Below are 22969 nucleotides of genomic sequence, written 5' to 3'. Positions count from 1 at the left end.
TAAAAGTCGTAGTTAGTCATGTCTTGGGTCACATTCTATGGTCACCGTACAGGTAGGCTTACTACATCAGTACTTCTATGAATGGATGACTAGTCGGTGACAATAACGCTAGTTGGTCATACCCAGTACCGTTTTGATTTTACTATCATTCGGGAAACCACCTCACGACATCCAATGGGTTTTTGGTTGAATTTAACCGTTTACTAAATTCTCTAATGTAGACGAGGGCAGCTTTTAGGATTTGTTTTAACCCACAATATCACAAAAAACTCCTTATGTTACTGTTTTTGTATTATATTTTGTTTGTAGTATTTACTTCCCTGTGTTTGTTACCATGGCAAACAATAAACAATGAAATGCTTTGAATTCTAAATGGTTTCCTCTTTTTTTTTACCACATTTTTTATTTTTACCAAAAGTAAAAAGGTATACTTAAGTTGTCATAGAACTCAACTGGTCGACTTAAGACAGGATTCAAACCCAAATTGGACACAATTAGCATCAAACCAAGCTACTATACCACTTAGCATCACTGGAGTTTCTTTTTTCTTTTATATACTCTTTTCTATAAATAACAACTTCAAAATTCTGCGGTCTTTTCACAAATCAGCACATAATATTATGGTATGTCTTTATGTTTAACTTCCACAAGTAAATGTACATATCTCCAAACATTTACATTACGAAAGTTGTATCACCATATTATTTGAAGTTTGAATAGCACAATAACAATCTTAAAGGCTTCATCAGGCACAAAGAAAAACATTTGGAAGACTATTCAGACATTATGAATCAAAGCAATGACAAATTGTATTGTTAAATTATACTTCACTGTAAAGAATAGAGGGTCTCACAACTGCTTAGTAAACAGACAAACACTTGTACCAAAAACACAAAAGGAGATTTTCATTTCCTTGTACGATACACAAAATATACGCCACATCAAAATTTGTCATTGAAGAAGACAGATGAGTTGGAAGGACAAGGTGATTTCCCTCAATAGTTGTCTTGTTTCATAGTTTAAGCTTTTATTTTGTAATAAAAATGTTATCATAAATAATATAGGATTTATGTAGGAACTTTATAACAGTTGTGCTTATAGTACAATATAGGATAAGTATGCATCTACATGATACTATAACACAGGATACAATAGATCTTTATTTATGTATATTGTGAATTTATATGTATTTTTATATATATTTATTTATGTCCTTCAATATTTGTATGTTTATGTTTTTGTTAGTGTTAAAATAACATGAGTATCTTTAACATTATCATTTTGCTAATTGCTGCGCGGGGGTTGCCCTTTATAATGAATGATTTAAGAGTACCATTTCCGACCATGTAGAGTATCATTTACCTAAATTTGCTTCGCCACAGGCCCCACCATGACTCAAATATTTAGATCCAGTATCTCCAAATTTGTCCGATACTGGACAAATTCAGATGCAGTACCGAGAATGAGTAAAAAGTAAACATTTGACATGTCCTAGTGGCATATTAACTATTAAGAAGTACAGTAGACGATGTCATCATCCTTGCAAAATTTAAAAAATCGTGGTAACTAAAGTTGTGATGTTTGTTTTTATTTGAAATCAATATAAATACAAAAATTACAATAAAAAACACAATAAATTAATGATGAACCAATCATGGAGGTATAATTTTATACCTCCATGAACCAATTCATTTCCATTTGGGTTCTAAATTGGAGGAAAGAGTCTTTTAGCTACTGTACCAAGGAGTAGTAAAATTGTAAATTGGAGGAAAGAGCCTTTCGGCTACTGTACCAAGGAGAAGTAAAATTGTAAATTGGAGGAAAGAGTCTTTCAGCTACTGTACCAAGGAGAAGTAAAATTGTAAATTGGAGGAAAGAGTCTTTTAGCTACTGTACCAAGGAGAAGTAAAATTGTAAATTTAAAAAAGAAAGAAAACAATAGAAAGTTTTGAGTTTTCGATTTAATTATGTCATTTATCGTTTATTTGTTATGTAACTTTTAGTTTTTATTTCCAATATCGCCATTTTTTCGAACCGACAGAATCACAATGAGCCAGCCTTCGAGCAATCATCTTCGATGGATTGGAAAAAGATACCAACTTACTGAGATCTTTGAAAAGTTTTCCATGCCAATAGTAATCAAGAATTCAAAAGATCAGGTTTGTTGGAAAATATTTTTTTATTTTTTTTTACCATATTTAATGAAGGTGAACCACCCAGCAATTGCTGATCATTAGGGACCCTCATAGGTTCACAAGACAAACATACTGTACACAAGATGCTCTACATAAACAACGTCTTATTACAAGTCTTTGGGAGTGGAGTTGTAATTTTGTCCTTAGAAAAAATCCTGAAGGCATTTGAGGGGAGAGATAGAGAGGGAGAGATACTGGTCAACTCAGAAGCAAAAAATAAATAAAACCCAAAAATGGTAAAGCTACATTCATACTGTTTCATGGAAGGGAAGATGGTGCCATGTTGTTAAATAATTAAAAAATTCTTATAAAGAATTTAAACGTGAGTGTGAAATAGAACAAGTGAGAATGTAGCTTTTTTTACTGTACTGAGTTGCTGACACATTTCATGGATTTCCCATAAAAAAAAGTGAGGGGACCATTTCCTCGCAAAAAAAAAGACAGTTCCCCCTCCAACGCATTTAATTATTTTTTCTAACAAATGATAATTTAACCAGTTCTTCCTATACAGGTAGTTTGCGATATTAAAAATACTTTTTAAAATGTCACACTTTGGTTCTACCAGTAACAACAATTGCCATTGTTGAAAATGATACGTTTCGATGGTAAACATTATTAGTATTAAAAAGGCATTTGACTATATAACACTACCAGCACCAAAAACAGAGTATTTCCTCCTCCAATGTATACTTTACTACAGTATTTATAGTTAAATGTACACCATAACAACAATTTTGCTTGTCATGCCAGGTGAGAATAATCATAAGCATGACATAATGCCCAAAATGTAGTCAATTGTGTTGAACATATAAATACTTATATAAAAGCCTTTTAAATATCAACTTCTTTTGTTGAAACTAGTGAGTCAATAACCTATAAAAACCTAGAAAAATAGATTGAAACTTTGTAATTATCAAATTGTTCTTTGTCTTTACTTGGAGGTACCCTCGTTATATTTGTATCTGACATTATTCAGTATATCTTTTGGTTTATAAAATAAACTCTTTGTTAGGTATATTGGGTAAACCAAGAATTCACAACGGATGCCTTGTGTGCAAAAGGAAAAAATGATTACTTTATGATACCACACCAATCAAGCATGGTTGAAAAACTGGCGATCTATAAAGGTACTGAAACACAAAAACCAATTGGAATATTAGATTTAATGGTAGGATAAGGATCTAATGGGGATAAATATCTAATGGGAATTAGGATATAATTGGATTAGGATCTAATGGGATTAAGATCTAATTGTAGGATAAGGATGGGAAGATCTAATTGTAGGATAAGGATCTAATGGGATAAGGATCTATTGGTAGGATAAGAATTTAATAGGATAAGGATCTAATGGGACAAAGATCTATCTGGTAGGATAAGGATCTAATGGGATTAAGATCTAATTGTAGGATAAGGATCTAATGGGATAAGGATCTATTGGTAGGATAAGAATTTAATAGGATAAGGATCTAATGGGACAAAGATCTATCTGGTAGGATAAGGATCTAATGGGATTAAGATCTAATTGTAGGATAAAGATCTCTTGGTAGGATAAGGAGGGATAATGATCTATTGGATGGACATTTTGTAATGGGGTTAAGGATGTATCGTAATGGGTATAATAGTCTAATGATAGGATAATGATCTAGGGTATAAATGATAAAATAAGTATTGAACTGATTTCATGCCAATAATAGCCTCAACATAAAAATCGCCCATGCCTATAGAAACAATACAGGAACAATTGACTGTGCCAGTCTTATTTGTAATAAATAGAATACAAATTTTTTCAGATCCAAAATTCAAATCACTGGATGATGCACTGGAGAAAAAGCAATTTCCATTCAGAGTGACTTCCAGAGGTCAGGTTGAATATTTAAAGGAAGATGGCAACAAAAGAGAGAAATTATTTGATAAAATTACAATTGAAACTCAACAAAAGATCACACTTTTATTGGCTTGTAAACTAACAGCATCAGGTAAATTATTTGTTTTTAATACATTATGGAAAGATAGAGTAGATGAGGAAAGGTGCAAGGACAGATCCAGGGGGAAATGGCCATGGCCCCCCACCCCTAAATTTCGCAAATTGTAATCCAAACGATAGGAAATCAACTTAAACTCAGCTCATTTTTCACCATTTTTAGGCCCGCACCCAATATAATGGATCCACCACTGGGTGCTACACCATGGATTTTCAATTTGACAATGGAAAGGTCCCATTAGAGCTTAGTTATTTAATCTGGAAAAGTTTACTTCATGGACCAATTTTCACTGGTTTTGGTGGGTAGATCACTAACTTACCACGGGGTAACTAACTATGCTTGAATTTAATTTCAAGTCAACTATCCCAATTCCAGACACTTTTGGGCTGACCAAATATATGTCTGGTTTTCCAGAAAGCCTGGTATTCAGAATGTGTTTTTAAATGGTAAACATTAATTTGGGACTATTTGCACTGTAATTATTTGCTGCTGGGCTGGTTTTTATGCTTCTTTTTAACATTATAATTAATTTCTGCATGCACTGTATATTTAGAAATAGAAGTCGATTCACCATCATTGGAAGCACTCCGTCTAACCTCAACGGATACATACGACATTGCTGCTGGGTACAAAAAGAACAAACAAGAATGGGATAAATTCAAATCATCAGTGCAGAACAGACTTGAAAGCTTTATGGTTTTTCACCACAAAACATTACAGAAATTAATTGTTTTAACAATTAATTAATTAGGGTAGAACCCCAATTAAGGAGACATCTTTGAAATCCAACATAGTGTCCTTTTAAATTAGAGGTGTCCCTTGGATGGAGGATTAGACATACTGTTGATACATATATTGCTTCATATTGGTTTCACAGTAAAGTGTTCCATAGGGTGTATCCTGAATAGGGTGTCATAAAGGAGGGGATTGTATGCTGATATAGTTTTTATTCAATTACATCAAAACATGTTTTCTGAGATTGTCCAAATACAGGTCGATAAAGTAAATTGGCCATCTATCTTCTGAAATAACCATCTTATTATTCTGTAGTCATTGGTTGACTTGCTGATGACTGATACTGGTTTTTAACTTTAAAGAATAGATATTAATGTACTGTTACTATTACTCTTGTTATTAAAATGCCAATGTATTACATTAGTTGTCTTCCAGTTTGATTCAAATCCATTCAAAGCTACAACTTTATTGACCCCAAGATGCATCAAATATGAACTGAAAGACATTGTTCTTGATGATGAGGATAGTGATGAGCCATCTACACCTACAGTTTATCCTCTAGCCTATCCACCACCAGATTATGATGACGATGACCCGGTAGAGAGCAACACAGGTGTAACTGAAATTCTTCCAAGTACATCACATGACTATCCTGATACCAAACCTATAAAGAATGGCGAGTCAAAGAAACTAGAACCTGAAGAACATGATGGAAAAGGTCTGGACAAAAAGAACAAAAAAATTCAAAATGATACTTTAAAGAAGTCAACTTCAAGTGATGAAAAAACAGAATTTGAAAAAAGGGGAGATATGAGAACAGAATCTGACGAACATGATGGAAAAAGTCTAGACAAAAAGAACAAAAAAAATAAAAATTCTGCTTTAAAGAAATCAACTTCACAAACAGAATTTGATAAAGAGGGTGATAAAACACCAAACAAAAAAGATGAAAAACTTCAAAAGAAAAGTAATTTAATTTCTCACGCCGGTCAACAAACAGAATCTGAAAAAGGAGGATGTAAAACACCCAATGAAAAGGAGAAGGAAAAACCAAAGAAAAATTTGTTGAGCTTTTCTAAGAAAAAGGGTAAAAAAGAAAAAGAAAGCAATAAAATAAAAGATGAGCAAAAGAATCTGCGGATTAAGAAAGAAGAACCAACAGATCATGATAAAGAACAACAAGAAAAGGTTATCCAGAACACAATGGAACAAAAAAAACAGCCTCAAGAAAAATTGTCACAGATTATGATTCCATTTAATGAACAAATTGCACAGATGGCTACCTCAATTGGAAAATCACATAACCTAGACTCATCTACATCATCTACACCTGTTTTACAAAAGAACCCAGAGGCCAATCAACATAACCCAACTAACCAACGCTTGTCCTTCTCTGATGAGATTTCAAATTTGGCAACCAAATTAGGATACAAGGATAAAAACGAAAAAACTCCACTGGTTATTTCTGCAACTGCAACATCACCTTCATCAATGCCTTTGATTCCAACTACATCAGCGGCAACACAATCTTTCACTGAATCTCCTCTTCTGGTCTCTGCTACTTCATCCATAACACCTAATTGTGTGACTAAACCTGTTAAAAAACCACCTCCTCCTGTGATGAAAAAAACAGCCAATAGACGATACAGTGAAAGTTTTATCACACACCAGATAACATCTAAACCAACTTCCACAATGAACTCATCAGAACCTATTACCTCAGCTCCACCTGTATCGGCACTTATTTTTAATTTTGATTCCAGTGTTGTGGATACTAAGCAAACAAAACAAGAGACCATAAAAGTACAATACAAACAATCGACACCTTCCAGCCAAAACATGCCGGTAACAACAACACCGACTGCTAGAAGCATTAAATTGCCCTCCCAACAAATATCACAAGTTCAACCAAACTCCAGAACAATTTCAACTGACATGCCTACAAGGAGAGAACCAAATTATACACAAAATCCAGAAGAATCGACCCCTTTCCGTCCTCGACCTTTATCGGAAATACTAACAAAACTTAATTATGCTGGTGTAAGTGATCCTCAAACAAACTTTAGAAAACCTTCAAACACAAGATTTAGCAACGTTGACATAGACTCAAGCAAAAAGCCCAACCAATATCCCGAAGCGACTCCATCAATCTCAGCCTCCAGTAACACGGACATGCTCACTGGGGTAGTAAAAGACAAACCACCTCATGATACAGAAACCAATGGGACTAATCCATCATATGAAATCCCACACACATCTGAACAAAGTACTGGAAGAAAAGTAAGTGTCTCATCACTTATTGGAAAATTTGACGATACAACATCAGCTACATGTAGACACGATATTCTTAAATTCAATAAGCCTCAGTTTCAAAAAATAAATCCTGAACCTATATATGAAGAGATTGATGATATTCGAAAGCCATTGCCAACAAATAATAATTACGTCAATGCTGGTCAAAATGAACCAATTTATGAGGATGCTGACGAAACAATCTATGAAAATTGGGATATTGAAGGAGGTACTACAGCTGACTACGAGACTCCAGCTAAGCCTCCCACTTTGAATACAAACATGTATGAAGGAGATTATGTAAATATACCAGAACACAATGTTAATTAACTTAAATTCCCACCTTCTACTTAGAACATTATATGGGTCGCTATATATTAATTATGGACAGAGATCAAATACTTTGTTTCAACAGGGTTTGCCATGCCAAACAGTTGGTCGTGTAAAATATTTGCTACATTTGAGTATAATTTCTACTTTATTTTTACATAAACTATAGATAATATCAGATTGTTGTTACTAAATATTATATTATATTATAAAGAATACAATTTTGCCCTCTGAAATCAATGTTCAGAAAGATTTAATTCTTCTGTTAAACATAAAATTATGTGTATGTATGCATAATTTAATTTAATCTTGTTAAAGTATGTTAGCAAAAAAATGTTGAATTTTTTTAAAATTTGTACTGTAAATATTTTGGCATTTCTAGCTTTGATGTGTTTATGCTCAAAAAGTCCAGTTTTATCTAAATTTTATTATAAAAATGTCTACAATTCTGGCTGGTTCGGTATTTTACTTTTTTTCCCTTTTATTTATATCATATTTTATACAATTTGTATTATTTTTTCTATTCTATAGATTATATTTCCAAAATAAATGTTATTTATAAAATTATATTATGATAGCAAATAAAACATAAATAAGCTATTTGCTGCCACCTAATTATTAGGAATTGTTTCCACAGTTAAGAGACACAATTTATTTAAAGGATTTAAATTTAAAAGAGATGATTTACGGACCTTAATTAGGGATGGCCATATGATAAAACATGTGTAATAACATAAGATTCACAGTCAGCTATCTGCTGCCCTCTATTAATTTAATGAGGTGTTGTCGCGGTTGACAGACTCTAGTATATTAGCAAGATTTACTCTAGCATAATCAGTAGGGATGGTTGTACAATGTACTGTATCTGTAATCATCATGCCGTGGCGAATTGCAAAAAAAAATAATCCCCTATCAGGTTATTTAATAATATCTTAGAATAAATGTAAATGTGTATATTGATTTGCGCATCGTGTGGGACAGTCCCGCATTTCAAAGTGATTTTTAATGAAGCAAGCATTTACCAAAAACACATGTGTGGTCACAAATTTGTCACGCATTTTGTCCTTTTTTATTGATATCCATATTTCAGATAAAATGCAACCAAATTAATTGGTTTAATAAAAATGCAAAACAGTTCAACACGAGTGTTCTTTTTTCCCTTAAAATGGGAAAAAGTGCGAGGAGCGTATACAATCATTATGGACTGCTGGGGACGATTGAAACATAACTTAATATCTATTTTAGAAAAGCTTATTTTATGCTATATTTTGCCTTTTGCCTACCTGTAGGTAGGATTTATTTAAAGCACTACAGCTACTACTGTACCTCTAGTAGTGTGAAAAGGGCCGGCATTTTAAAGCCCCCTGTACAGTATACAGGCTTATAATAATTATTTTAAAAAATTTTGCTTTAGTGTTTTACACACCAGTTTGAATAGATCATTTACAATCATAAATAAACATTATTTTAAATACTCAGTATACTATCTAAACAAGAATACATTTATAATTCACATTTAGTAATTATAATATTAAAATCAGACATTTATAATAATATGAAACATTCAAATTAAGGTACATAAAGCGTAGCTTTAATATGATCATAACACCTACACTGAGAGTATAGCATTATAAAGTATGTTATCATGTTAATGGATGTTTTGTACATTACCTGGTTTGAAACGAAACATTCAGTTATATGTATGATGTGAAGCATCTTTAGGGATCATGTCAAAACTATTCTACTGCAGTAACTACATTTTAAACTGCAATATGAATTTAGTTTGTTTCATGTGTATAATATGCATCAGTCACTGAAATAAACACAAATACTTGCTAACTATGTGGCTAATTCTACTGCAGTACCTGCAGTATAATATCATTGACATAGTCACATAGTTTTTAAAATTTGATTTGTGTTGCTTTAGGCTTGTCTTACATTCATAATAGACATTATGTTGTTTAATGTTATTTCTTTTATATTTGATTTGGGTTTGATATCATTTTTCATATTTTAAATATTTTATGTTACAATACTTTTTATAAATAATGGTGATATGGAAATGAATATTTAATGAGCATCTTTACTTTGAAAATGCATTATTTTCCTGATAACTCTGTACCTCCCAATAAAGAAATACATTTCGGACAATTAAAGGAAGTACTGTACCTTTGTGATATTATATTCAATCTACTGTAATACAACAACTTAAATAAATTGTATGGCCCAATTAACAAAATATAGCCTCTTGGTCAATGTTTTTAATTGAGAAGATGGACTAAAAAAGGAGATGGACTAAATTTAATAGACTTAAAAGATTAAGATGGACTAAAAAAGGAGATGGACTAAAAAAGGATAAGATTGATTAAAAAATCGATTGCAGACTAAAATAAACGACGGGCTAAACTAAGTGACAGACTAAAATAAAGAAGGAGACGATGGGATTTGAAGCACACAATAATACTACAACATAATAAGCAAGACTAAAATAGAAAAGCAGATTAAAATAGAAGCAAGCGGATAATTTCACGAATCATAACATTATTTAGTATAGATTGGATGAATTTTACTGTACTAGCCTAAGATACAATGTCCTATAATATAAATGCTCTAGGCTAGTCAATCTGTCTTTCTTCCTAGATAATATTTTATCAATGCATAGTGTTGAAAATTTTGTTTGGGCTCATAGTGTTGAACATTTTGTTTGGGCTAGATATTAAATACTAAACTAAATATGCTTAAGTGAGAAAACAGATAGTGTTAAGACATCTTTTTTCCTACAACAAACCAGTTAAAAAATGGCAATACAATTACAATTAATGATATTACACAGTAATAACTTGCCTTATAAGGCGATATTTGTCATGAAATCATGTCAATTTCTAGACAAGTAATATATGATAGGTAAGAAGCAGTAAGCTTATATTAATGATACTAAATCTGGAATATTGATTGAGGTAAAGCAATATAGGGCTTGTATTGCAATCGTTATTATTATGCTGAGATATGAAGCCTGCTACTACAGCTTCATTAACACTTGCACGTAATGCGATGATTGCGTGTCTTGTTGAAGATAAGACCTTTTCGCAAAATTTAAATACAATTAGTAAATAGTGTAATTAATATTAAAATAAAACTGTGATGTTCACACTCTAAATACATTAAATAATTAAATAAGGTACAACAATTTGTTTTTTCTTTCAATCACATATTTTATTTAAAGCGCTTTGGGACAATCTGCTGATATTTAAAAGCGCTTTACAAATTTTACATAGAAACAATTTCATTGATTTATTATCTTTTTAATATTTGTTGCTTTGTATTTTTTAATTTATACAGATTTTCCAACTGAAGTTATTTTTTAAAGAAATGTTTTAATTAACTCAAAATAGTAATATACAGGTACTATAGTATTACTATAGAGATAAAAAAAGAAGTAATGTGTATAGTATAGCATAATAAATATCACAATTTAGGGTGGACTTGACCTTTTAGTAAAAATATTGTATCTGTATATATGTACAGGTACAAACAAAAAATTGACTTTTGAATTGATATACACAGTCAGAGTGCACGCAAATGACAAACATTTCACAAAACTTTCTAACCGTAAAATTGGATACAAAAACATTTGAATCAATTACGTGAATATAACCCCCTGTGATCAGTTTGTTTTAACAAGAAATGTTGACTTTTAGGCTAATTTTTCCACTAAATAAGCATTGAATTTTATAAATTCTGAATTCAATTATAAACATCAATATACCCGTGAAGTCAATAGAACCATAAAACTGCTGAATAATTCAATATTACTGTATATATCATATTTTGTAGTTTCATAGACACACAATATTGAATTACCATCAAAATACCATGGAAAATGTATTACTTTATGCTTACATTACCATCTCCTTTATTAAAAATAATTAACATAGGCTGAATAAACACAAAACACCTATTATACTGTAGCTTATACAGTACAGTACATGGTCATTGTGGTTCAGCAGGTTTTGTGTTCAAATACAAAAATTACATCAAGTTGTAAGGTAACTTGTCTAAAGCTCTGTCTATACTATCAAACTAGTTTGACAAAAAAAGTCTGATGTGCCCAAATATGGTAGTGATATGACATCATCATATCCATACAGTATATGGGCACATTACATTTTTTTGTCACAAAAGTTTGACAGAGCTTAAGAAGTTGTAAATACAGGTTTGACTAGTGTGAACGCAAATTTGAAAGAAAATATCTTGAGAACGGAAGAAAAACACACTGAGCTAGGTATCCGAGTTGTCAAGTTGTAACATATGTATTGTGAAAATCATATAAGTTTTATAAGTGTTATTACAAACGTATGATATTAATGCCGATTTTCTGCATCCAAAAACAGTCAGCATGCTGTATGAATATTAGGTTAATATTAGTGGCTTGGATGGAGCAGAAAATTGTGAATTCCAATCAATCTAAAAGCACTGATTAATATTATCACCTAAAAACTGAGATATAAATATACCTTTTATTTTAGAATATGAATTTATTTTAATTAATTCCAAACACATCGATACAATAATAATATATGAATTTTAAAGATATTCAATTTTGTGGAGAAAAATAATCATACTTCAGTTTTTTAATTAACTTTAAAAATTAATAGTAGTACTTTAGTAGGCCTACAGGTTTTTTGAAAATACAGTAAAGACTTGAGGAATGCAATGAAAAATGTGATAAATTATGATTGATCTTGTAAAATGTTTTCTTAATTAAATGTTTAAACGACATTTTATTAATATTCACTTTTAATATACATAATAGTGCTTTTACTCACTAATAGTTAAATGCGTATCGAATGTTGATAATTTAATTTCGGAGTTGGAACACAATTGCTGTATTGACTATGTAAATAATATGGCATTAAATTACACATTTTCACATCCACTCCGAGTCTGACATGCTTTGAAGCTTAATTGTACTACATAACATACACAACTAAATTCAATATTTTACTTGAATCTGAATGCAGACATTACAACTCTCTCGATTTTGTGATGACGTACGGTAATATAGAGGGCGTAAGAGCAACAAAAAACTAGCGCTATGCCGTAAATCGGTAACAAAATATGTAAACCTTCCGAAATTGTTAAATTATCGTCTGTAAATGTTTAACAATTTCTTTTTATTCCTCTGTAGAACAACTATTTATTAAGGGGACACCTATGTGTTCTTAATTGAGGAGTCCTCTAATGGGTTATTATAGCTGTAGTGTTCAAATTGTTCCCAAGTTTTTACTCTAAATAGTGCGCACTTAAAAGTAGTCTTCATTTATATATGTTTTCTTTAATTTAAGTAATCATTTAATACCATATTTGTCATTTTTCTATAATTTCCAAATCATTTTTTGTAATACAAATACTGTGTACTGTATTTTGACTAGTAGAGTATATTAGCCAAGTTATGACATTTAATGGTAATTTAGGGTTGTATTCGGATTGCATTAACAATATAATTGACCAAAATAATGTGTCAATTTAGTATAAATTACAAAAATTGGGATTATATCATTCTTGTAGTTATTATTACTAGATTATTGTCTGCGGATATTTTTCAAGTTGGACATCCATTAGACAGTGTATACCACGACCACGAAACACCCCTATTTGGGGCAAATCGTTGAACCTAAATTTGTTTTAATTGTCAATAACTAATTATCTAACTCAATTTAATTAGTAAACATGGTTACATCAGATGGTTAAAATCAGTACCGAAAGTACAAACCAACTTTATATACCATCGAGTAAAAATTCTAGAAATAAACTGCGATTTATCGAATTTTGCCCTTACGTAAATTTATAATATAGATTACAGATATTATTCACCCTACATCCTCCCCTACAAACAACATCATAAAGATTTCAAACTGATATCAGAAAGTGAATAACCCATTTTACACTAGATAATTATTATGGTAATCCATAGAATGCCGTCACCATCTGTATTTGAGGTCAAAATCCTAAACACTGGTTTCCATTAATTATATTTATACCAATAATTATTTAAAATTTTAAAATTTGTGGCATTTTTCGTTGGTTTTACCCTCACTTCTGTCACTTTTCATCACTGGGGCCCTTTCCCACGTACGAATCCGCAAACTCAACTAGTAGTAAGACTGGTGAAAATCCAACAATATTGCCCGAATTTCTACGTGCATAGACTAATAATAATCATAGACTAATAATAATCATAGGTTTATTGAAGGTGAGGCCAGCCCTAAATATGGAATATTATAATAATGCAAAACAAAACATTACAGTAGGATAGTTCAATACTTTAGTTTAAAATGTTTAAAGGTCCTTAGGCCCCAATTTCAAAATCCTAGATTCAACACTACTGACCACTGTATGAACAATACCACTAAAATTACCATTTCCCTTAAAAAACATCAAATATCATAAATTAAATAGAACGAATAAATAATAACGAAATGAAATTAAACCTACTAATAGTACTGTACCAATAGTTAGTACAGTATAGTGTACTAACTGTCTATCAAAATATACTAAAAACAGTATTTTTTTTATGTAGGTGGCACTCCCCATCCTTAAAACAACAAGGAGGTACGGTAGTTGTACTGTACACACTAAAGCTATACTTGAATTTTCAACTCTTTCTCAGAATCAATATGTTAATGAACAGCAATCGGCGCACACACTCTGTGTAAACAGTTGAATCTAGCAATTATTGTATAATGGCTTTACTCAAGCCTGTATCAAATAGTAAGTAAGTCTATCAAATGGCTATTAACAAGCCAACATATTGTAAATATAGGTCTGCAATGCACAGCTTTTTGTTATAACTATCTATTGTAAAGTACTGGTACTAAAGTACTTAAATTGCTAAAGTTATGTCCATACAGGTAGTATTAATGTCACAATATGATTTGTATAATAATACTTTTTTAATTTTAATTACAAAATCAAGCAATAGAGCATATTTAAACAATGTAGTACATGTAACGAATTGTAAATAAATGGTCTGTAGAAATGTTCTTCTTTTTTATGTTTATTTTTCTAAATGATTTTTTTCACACAATTAATAGTATACTGTACAATGGCAAGAATAGAGATGACAGTATGAGTGATGATCCTTAAGATATTATGTAATGTGTGTAGAACTATATTATGATGAGGATGATGATATTCACATTTTTTTTTATGATAATAAGGATGACAATCGGTCAATATGTTTATGATTATTACATTATGATTATGAATAAAATTATAATAACCATAGTACAGTATGAAAGTTATGGTCTATTTTGTGTCTAGCACTGTACCAAGATAAACCGACAATAGCCCTTTCTCCTCGAAGAGCTAGATATAACTTGAAAAGTAGAAAGTAAGATAATGATGATAACCACGATTATGATGGTGATGATGACAGTGATACTGATGATAACCACAATTATGATGATGTCAGTGATAATTATGATAACCATGATTATGATGGTGATGATGACAGTGATAATGATGATAACCACGATTATGATGATGTCAGTGATAATTATGATAACCATGATTATGATGGTGATGATGAAAGTGATAAGGATGATGACTACTATACTGTACATACAAGATAATCATTTATATGGTGTTGAGGATGACCATGGTAAATATCTTTACACTACTACATCATAATATGATCTTATTAATTAAATAAATCAATGTTATTAAGGTACTAACTGTAAAAGGCTATTCCCTTAAAACAACAGAAACTTAAAACCTCAAAATCAATTAATTTATATTAATTTATGGATGTATACTAATAGAGTACAATATTATAAACAAAGTAATTTGCCATGTCTTTTTTCTTCTCTGTAACTGGTAGGCTAATCAATGAAGAAGACACCACAGCTACTAGCACCATTTCTAATTTTGGTATTGTTATTTTTTATGATCATTTCTCTTTCATGATGCACCTCATGACTACTGTCATACAACTGTCGAGTCATAAAGTCATTCTGCATATGCTATAGGACATACGGATGGTACATAGCACTTTCATGAAAGAAAAAAATGTCACGCTCTGATGAACACAGACGCTCTGTTCACCTGTGTCCCGTCCTGATGCGTAAAACTCCCTAATGTAGGTGCAAGGAGCCACATATGCAAACGAATACAGTCCAGCTGACGCCTAAAGAACACTTAATATTTGGAATAATATACCTTCTCAGTTCTATCCTAAAGGTGTTTAGTTTATCATCCTTGTACATATAGACAAAGCATTTTGCGCAAGCAGATTAATTAACAACTTATAGACGCTATTCATTTGCATAATCATGAATATTCATGAGTGAAAACGAAGCTAATGAAACACAGTAAAGTAATGAATCATATGGTGTTTATAATATAGCTAATCAACCAGATCTTTGCTGCAGATTCACTTTATTATATAGTTTAATATTATTTAATCTAAAACCATGATGGAATATATAATGTAAAATTAAAATTCAAAAAGGACTATACCACTTGTGGAAAGGTGTGTTCAATGAAAATTTCTACTTTTCGAGGTATATATCGCTCTTTGAGGAGAAAGGGCTATTGTCGGTTTATCCAGGTAAGCTAGGCACGAAATAGACTTTGCACATTTCTAGATACAATACTGCCTGTGGGAAACCTCAATTTAGGAGACACCAAACACTATTAAGGCTGCAGTGTTCACCTGAAGCAGATTTTGCCAGCAAGACTTACTGGACTAAATTAGCTGAAACCGCTATTAAAAATGGTGTAAATAAGAAAATCATACATAAACATATCATAAACTTATCTACTGTAGTAGGCCTAGTGGTAGTAGGATACCCACAATCTTTCTTTTATCCAAACAAATGGGCAGAAGGATGTATGCTACTGTATTGCTTATGTCGGAAAATACAATAAAAAATTGGTTTAATATTGTCACAAGTATGAAATGAAAATAAATTGTAAATAAAATAAGTGTCATGTGAGAAGACAAGAGACGTAACTATGACAATAGGCACATCACACTTTTTGTCAAACTAGTTTGATATTGTAGACAGAGCTTTAGGAGGATACGCTGTTACTAGACATAGCCTAAACCAAACGTAAGCTACAGATCACCCATAGAGGTATAAATTGTATACATATCCATAGATCACCAATAATCTTAAAAACAACTGTACATTTTTCAAATTATTAACTGTAATTATCCCTAATAAATATTACTAAGGTAATAACAAGCAATCATAATTTATCCCGTCAGTCATGCATAAATAACAAACCTGTTATCTACAGTACGGTACAATCAGTGTGCAAATGACTTCTTGTAATTTAAGATTTCAAAGGAAGTGATTATTTCATTTGGTAAACTAGTGTCAAGAAATTATTCAAAACACATTTAGAAAATATACTGTATCTGAACATATTTTACAAATATGCAGCATAAACTTACAATTTTTTCAACATTTTCACAGTAATTAAAATGTCAATACATTCATATTCTACAGTACCTGAAACTATACAATAGAGATCACATGGCAAATTGGTTGAGGATGTTCACTGCCTGGTGGACAAACATTTATGAGCACTGGTGGCTGTAAGCCATCTAAAGTCGCTTTTAATTAAGTGCTGGTATCTGATCAATAATTTTTCGTTTATGTCATTATGAAAAAGCCCTCGAGGAAGAATCTAGGGAAATAAATGTGAATCTTTTTAATATTTTCTTATTCCTCTTGCATAGAGTTACTGTAGTATTTGCAGAAAATTGATGTTAAATTACAATAGGGACAGAAATGGGAGCGGTTAACCGACCATCCAAAACAATTATGGGAGGTCAAATGTACAGTAATCTTTTGACCAACTTAAAAATTTAATTTAATGATATTTATAATCAAACAATTCAACAAAATCTTCAATACAGTAAGCTCTTTCAATTTCATTTCAGAAACCACTCCTCCTCTCAGCGGTATGCACCTCATCTGTTAGTCTACAGTAGATTCTAGACCGAAATTAGTAAAATTATAAATATTTTGGCACATATGGCATTTCATACGTATAATATATTAGCTCGTATTTAAGACAAAAATCGAAACCCCGACTGGTGGACTTAAACAAGATAATAACTACATACTTGGGGCAAGTCTGTACCTAATTTTTGTCAATATTACAGATTCCACTCACTCAACGCTACTGGTTCAATTTTTTAATTTAAATTTTGCTGAAGCTTAAAAAGATACATACTGTATATGGTTTAATGTTATTATTCATCTCATACACAAACTCGCGGAATTAGCGTTAGTTCTGACTTTGCGTTACAAACATTACTAACGTTTAGAAATATGGATATGCTCCCTTAATTCAATCTCATTGATTCATGAAGCATCCTATCAGTCATTTTACAGTTATTCACACAATGAAGATATGCTCTTTATATGGGACTATACTGTATCTTATATTAATACAGTGTTTGTGTCTTTTAAAGCCCCCTTCCCTACGTTTTTTAGATCTAATTTAAGATCACAAACTATATTTAATGTAAAAATAATACTATATGGTCCTATTGCGATAACTTTTTTCGTCTTTAAACGGTTAAAAATGTGAAAAAAAAAGTCGATTCTAATAATTATAGCGGCCCGCTATAAATCCCACAATGCATTGCGCGCGGATTGATATTTTTGTTTTTCACCTGTAATTCGCCCACTTTTCGATCGATCGTGAGGCCAAAACAAATGGAAGACTCCTAACTTTTCAGCGAAAATACCGAGTTTTCCCCAATTTGTATCAACGGAGTCTGGCAAAAATAGAAAGACAATTAATGCAGCAACTATACAACTTCAGGCTAGGTATATAGCTAGCGTACGATGTTCGTACGTTACCGATGTTTACCAGCTAGGCCTACAAAACTAAGCCTAGCTAGGCTAGGCCTAAGACCGTCCACGAGAGGTCGATCGCCGCGAGCTACATAGGTACACACTCCTTAGGTAGTGCATTGTTTCTCATTTTTTATCATAATTTACCATAAAACGTAAGACAAGAAATGACATGGTTTAATGTTTTTAAAGTAATATATATGTATTATTTTTACAAAACGTCACAAATTGTAGGGAAGGTGTCTTTAATGTATTATTCCTTTAACCGATAGACAGGGTTCTTAATTACAGTGAAATTCACGTGACCTTTTCAGAAAGAAACGTTACAATTTATTATCATTTGACATTTGAAATCGGAAAATAAAATTACACTGTTAAATCTATTTCCAAATAGTAAAACATTTAATGGCATAATACGGGTACACTGATACAACTGAATGTTGTGGTAAAATGTACAGAATCATTAGCAATTGGCAAACATTATGAAATATACAGTAGTTGATTGCGACAAATGCAACCATTATGTAATAACAGTAAAACTAAAACAAAATTTCATGTTGAAAAGGCCATTTTATTGTAATATTGTTACACATAGTAATTATTCACTTTGACCAAAAATTGGATTAAAAAAATGACCGTACACTAATTAAAAAAAAAAAGAAATTGATTATTTAACAGTTTAAAGCCCATTGTTTGGGAGACAACAGGGATATGGTTGAATGTACACTGTACAATAACAGTTTAGCTTGTATTTTTTATAATGAGCAAAATACAATGTTCATTCTTTCACTTCAGTGAAAAGTATTAAACCTACAAATCATCTTTCTTTATTTTCTTTAGTTTTGAAAGACAATACAGTACATTATTTTAAAGCCGACATTAACAAAAATGTAATGGTTTACATCACAGGAAAATATTAACATTTTTTTTTTTGATTTTACCAATATAACTACTGTAGATGGTCAGTGACAGTGATACTGATACTAAATACTGTGTGAATCTATGTACACCATCATTGCAAATATTGACATTTTCCGGTTATGCAGTACGGTATATAAACATGGGATCTCAATACTACTGTAATCGAAATCAGAGGAAAATTTATAATATGCATGATAAAAAACACGTTAATATTGTTAATCACTATTGCTATTAGTAGTCATGGAGTAATTATGTATCCCATGGTTCAAACAGGTGTCAATAATTACTGTTATTTCATTTTCCATTTCTTTTGAATATCAAATGCTATAAACACATAAATATTTCGCATTCTGTTAAGATTAATTAACTTAAAATATTTCAAATAAGTCATGATTTATACCTTAACGTACAGTAGTTTTGATTTTACAATTATATAGATTATTCTACAGGTATATTTGTAAGTAATGAAAAAAAAATTACATTTACCCTAATTTTATTATTATTAATATTGTGTAACACAGTACATTTAATATAAATATTAATATAGGAGTATATTTAGCGCATGACTAGCTATTGTATACAGCAACGTGAACGACATTGTTTCTCATTATTCCTAGGAGTGAATACTGCATAATGATTGGTCCATGAATTTTGATCTTTGCATTTTATACTACACACATATGTACAGTGTATTATGAAATAGGGAAACACTAAAATTAAAGGAAGCTCTATTATTAATAATAGGAGTATACAGAGTACTATGCAAGTACTGTATGTGATTAGGATTGAATATTATAGGCCTACAATTACTACAGTATATCCGTCATTGTACAGTAATTAAAACTAAGTTTAATAATGCTATAAGCTGAACAGATTCATACATTCTACATGTTATTATGCTTAACATAATGTATTACAATGAAAACAAAAAAAGAATGATGCAAAGTATGCCTACCGTATTATAGCCAAACTATCGATTTCAAAATAAATTATGTGTACAACATAAGTGCATGCAATCTTTAGGAAAGAAATAGTGTTTGTTGTTAAACAATCGTACTGCAGGCCTAGTTCTGGTGATATCAATTCATTAACAAAAAATATGTATTGTACAGTACATACATGCCAACTTTTTCAGTGGCCAATGCATGAGACATTAAAATAAAATTGTATCTATGTTCTAATAACTCCCAAGGCAAATTACTGAGGGTATCAGTGGCTGGATCTCAATGGAGATACAAAAAAAAAAGCGAAAAGTTTAATTAAAACGATAAAGTAAAACAGCCAGAAAAGATAGCAGAGATAATAACTCAAAATAATCGCAAAATACGCCCTCTATGTTTAATTTTTTGTCGAATAAGTCTGGCTTTCTTGTACTACTTAACCTCAACCATAATTAAAATACAAATAAACATAGGCCTAGGCTAATTATGCTCAAATGTAGTCCTATGCTATTTTTCCTTTAAAATAGGCAAGTTAATTTTAAAATAATGTTTTTCTGAATATTTTTTATGAATGCATGAGAAATAGCCATGTATAGAGTATCACGGTGCTGACGTCACACCGTGATACTCTATAAGTGAGGCATAAAATATTTTGGGCGATAGACGAAAAATGAACATAATATAGTGATACAGTAGTCACAATAATAAATGGAATTATTTTGTACAAAATACAAAAACTTGCTTGAATATACCAATAGTTTAATCCTTTCATATAGGCCAGGAACAAAAAATATATTTTACACTGTACTTGATGGCATAACAACCCAACCCACTTTCACACAAAACACCACACATTATGTATAGACAATGAAGATTAACTTGTAAATCTGATATTTACTCAATGATGAACAATAGAAATATTGTAAGATTATATTACACATTTTGTACTACTACTATTTAAGTACTTTACGCTTTCAACAACGGAATTATGTTAATATATTTTGTTGCATTTTACATCTTCTTAAGTAACATCATAATGTCTCAAATCAATCACAACATCTAATATTACTCCTACATGATGACATGTACAGGCACAGTATATAGTAGTAAAATTTGTATCTATTGCTGCACAAGTTTTAATGAATGTAATTTTAAGATTTATCATTTTATGAATTGATGTGTGTATGGCGCTGTGGTCAATTTTTTGGAAGGGCACCTTTTAGATGCCATATATATATTATTATTTCAACAAAATATTGATACAGTGTTGTGCTTTTTGCTGCTTTTATTGTTCCATTGAAGACTGTTGCACAAAGGGGTAACACTGATAATAAACAATTAAACAATTATAAAAGATTGACCCAACTGACATTATGCTAATAACTCAAAGTATCTTCTCATCTCATACTGTAGAATAAATTTTTTTTCTAAAGTAATTTCTCTATTTAACACAATTCATTTTTTTTTCAATTTTTCTCTGGGAAATTTTATAATATGGTAGTATAGGATGGAGGAATTATTCTAATAATTCATTTTAAATACTTTCTCCGTGAATATACTGTTGTAATACTGTATTTGACCTAACTATAGTATAATCTTATAGGGTCTGGCTACAGAATCTACAGTAGTAAAACTTACTGTACAAGAGGTGGGATTACAGTCAGATTGCCCTAACAACTGGATCTACTGTATATCAAATATCTGTATCATAAACTTCGCCATCATTATGTCATCATGTATGATGATCTCAGTTAATACTGGAATATTATGATTATTATATACTACGAGGTCAAATATGGTCAACATAGAAAAACAGCATACTCTGTAAGCATGTACAGTATAGTACTTTTGTCATTAAATGACCGGAGAGTGACATCACTTAATCAGCAGAATGATATCCATCTTAAGCTGTATAGAATTTAATATTTAACATCCACTTGACCATGTTTACTGGTAAAGGTAACTGTACACAAACATAGACTGATTGTTTAACACCCCCTCGCATAAAAAAACAGGTAAACGTACTAGCGGTGGTGGTGTACTCTCTATATTTATTATTTTAGTACAACAAATTAGACGTTGGCAATAGCCTACTGTACATGACCAGCAGAATAAAAATTGAATCAATACAGTTTATATATTTATATACTTTTTATTTTATTTCACATTTCTTCAGTCCATAAAAAAAAAACAGGAGTACAGTACGGTGTACCATTATTTCTTTCTTTATCTTCGGTTGATTCTAAGATTGTAATTGGGCATTTAGGTGGTGTTTGACACACATTTGTATGGTTACACTATACTGTAGATTTAATCGTAAATACTGAGACATTCTGTTACGACTGGTATGTTTAATAATGAGATTCTCCAATGCTCATCCAGTAAATTGTATACCTACAGTAACAATACAACGTACAATAGGCCTACATTGAACATGTTATTTCAGTTTAATTAAATATCTTTTTAAAGAGCAATTTTAATCAACCTTGAAAGTGAATACGTGAACCATTCACTCTACTGTAGCTTGCTGTTTGTACTTGCACGGCATCAGACTTTGCTTATGAGTATTTGGCAAATATTAATGCCATGGTTCACATAAAATAATGTCTAGTTAATTAAGATGGCCAATCAAGAATGATTTTTTTATACTGATTTGCATTATTATCTACAATTTAATTAACTGTAAATACTGG

At 31.1% G+C, this 22969-nt stretch overlaps 2 protein-coding genes across 4 annotated transcripts in view; one reads left to right on the top strand and one right to left on the bottom strand.

Moving 5' to 3' along the window:
- The window catches only part of LOC140059770 (synaptosomal-associated protein 25-like), a 67232-nt gene that overhangs the window by 41797 nt on the left and 2466 nt on the right, over positions 1-22969 (bottom strand). The window lies entirely within an intron of this gene.
- LOC140060408 (uncharacterized) lies at positions 949-9690 on the top strand. 2 transcript variants are annotated; one of them, XM_072106596.1, is made up of 5 exons: positions 949-985; positions 2042-2159; positions 3208-3322; positions 3986-4171; positions 4731-9690. In XM_072106596.1, exon 5 carries the CDS (start codon positions 5723-5725, stop codon positions 7532-7534), a length of 1812 nt encoding a protein of 603 aa, XP_071962697.1. In that variant the 5' UTR covers positions 949-985; positions 2042-2159; positions 3208-3322; positions 3986-4171; positions 4731-5722; the 3' UTR covers positions 7535-9690. The 2 variants fall into 2 exon arrangements, with proteins under 2 accessions (XP_071962697.1, XP_071962698.1); XM_072106597.1 differs by lacking the exon at positions 949-985 and adding an exon at positions 1093-1167.

This window comes from Antedon mediterranea, chromosome 10 (assembly GCF_964355755.1).
Source record: "Antedon mediterranea chromosome 10, ecAntMedi1.1, whole genome shotgun sequence".
Taxonomy (NCBI): Eukaryota; Metazoa; Echinodermata; class Crinoidea; order Comatulida; family Antedonidae; genus Antedon; species Antedon mediterranea.
This window is presented reverse-complemented; position numbering and strand designations above follow the sequence as displayed.

What these genes read in the sequence shown, in the direction of transcription:
- LOC140060408 (XM_072106596.1), top strand. Translation starts at nt 5,723, where the DNA reads ATGAGAACAGAATCTGACGAACATGATGGAAAAAGTCTAGACAAAAAG.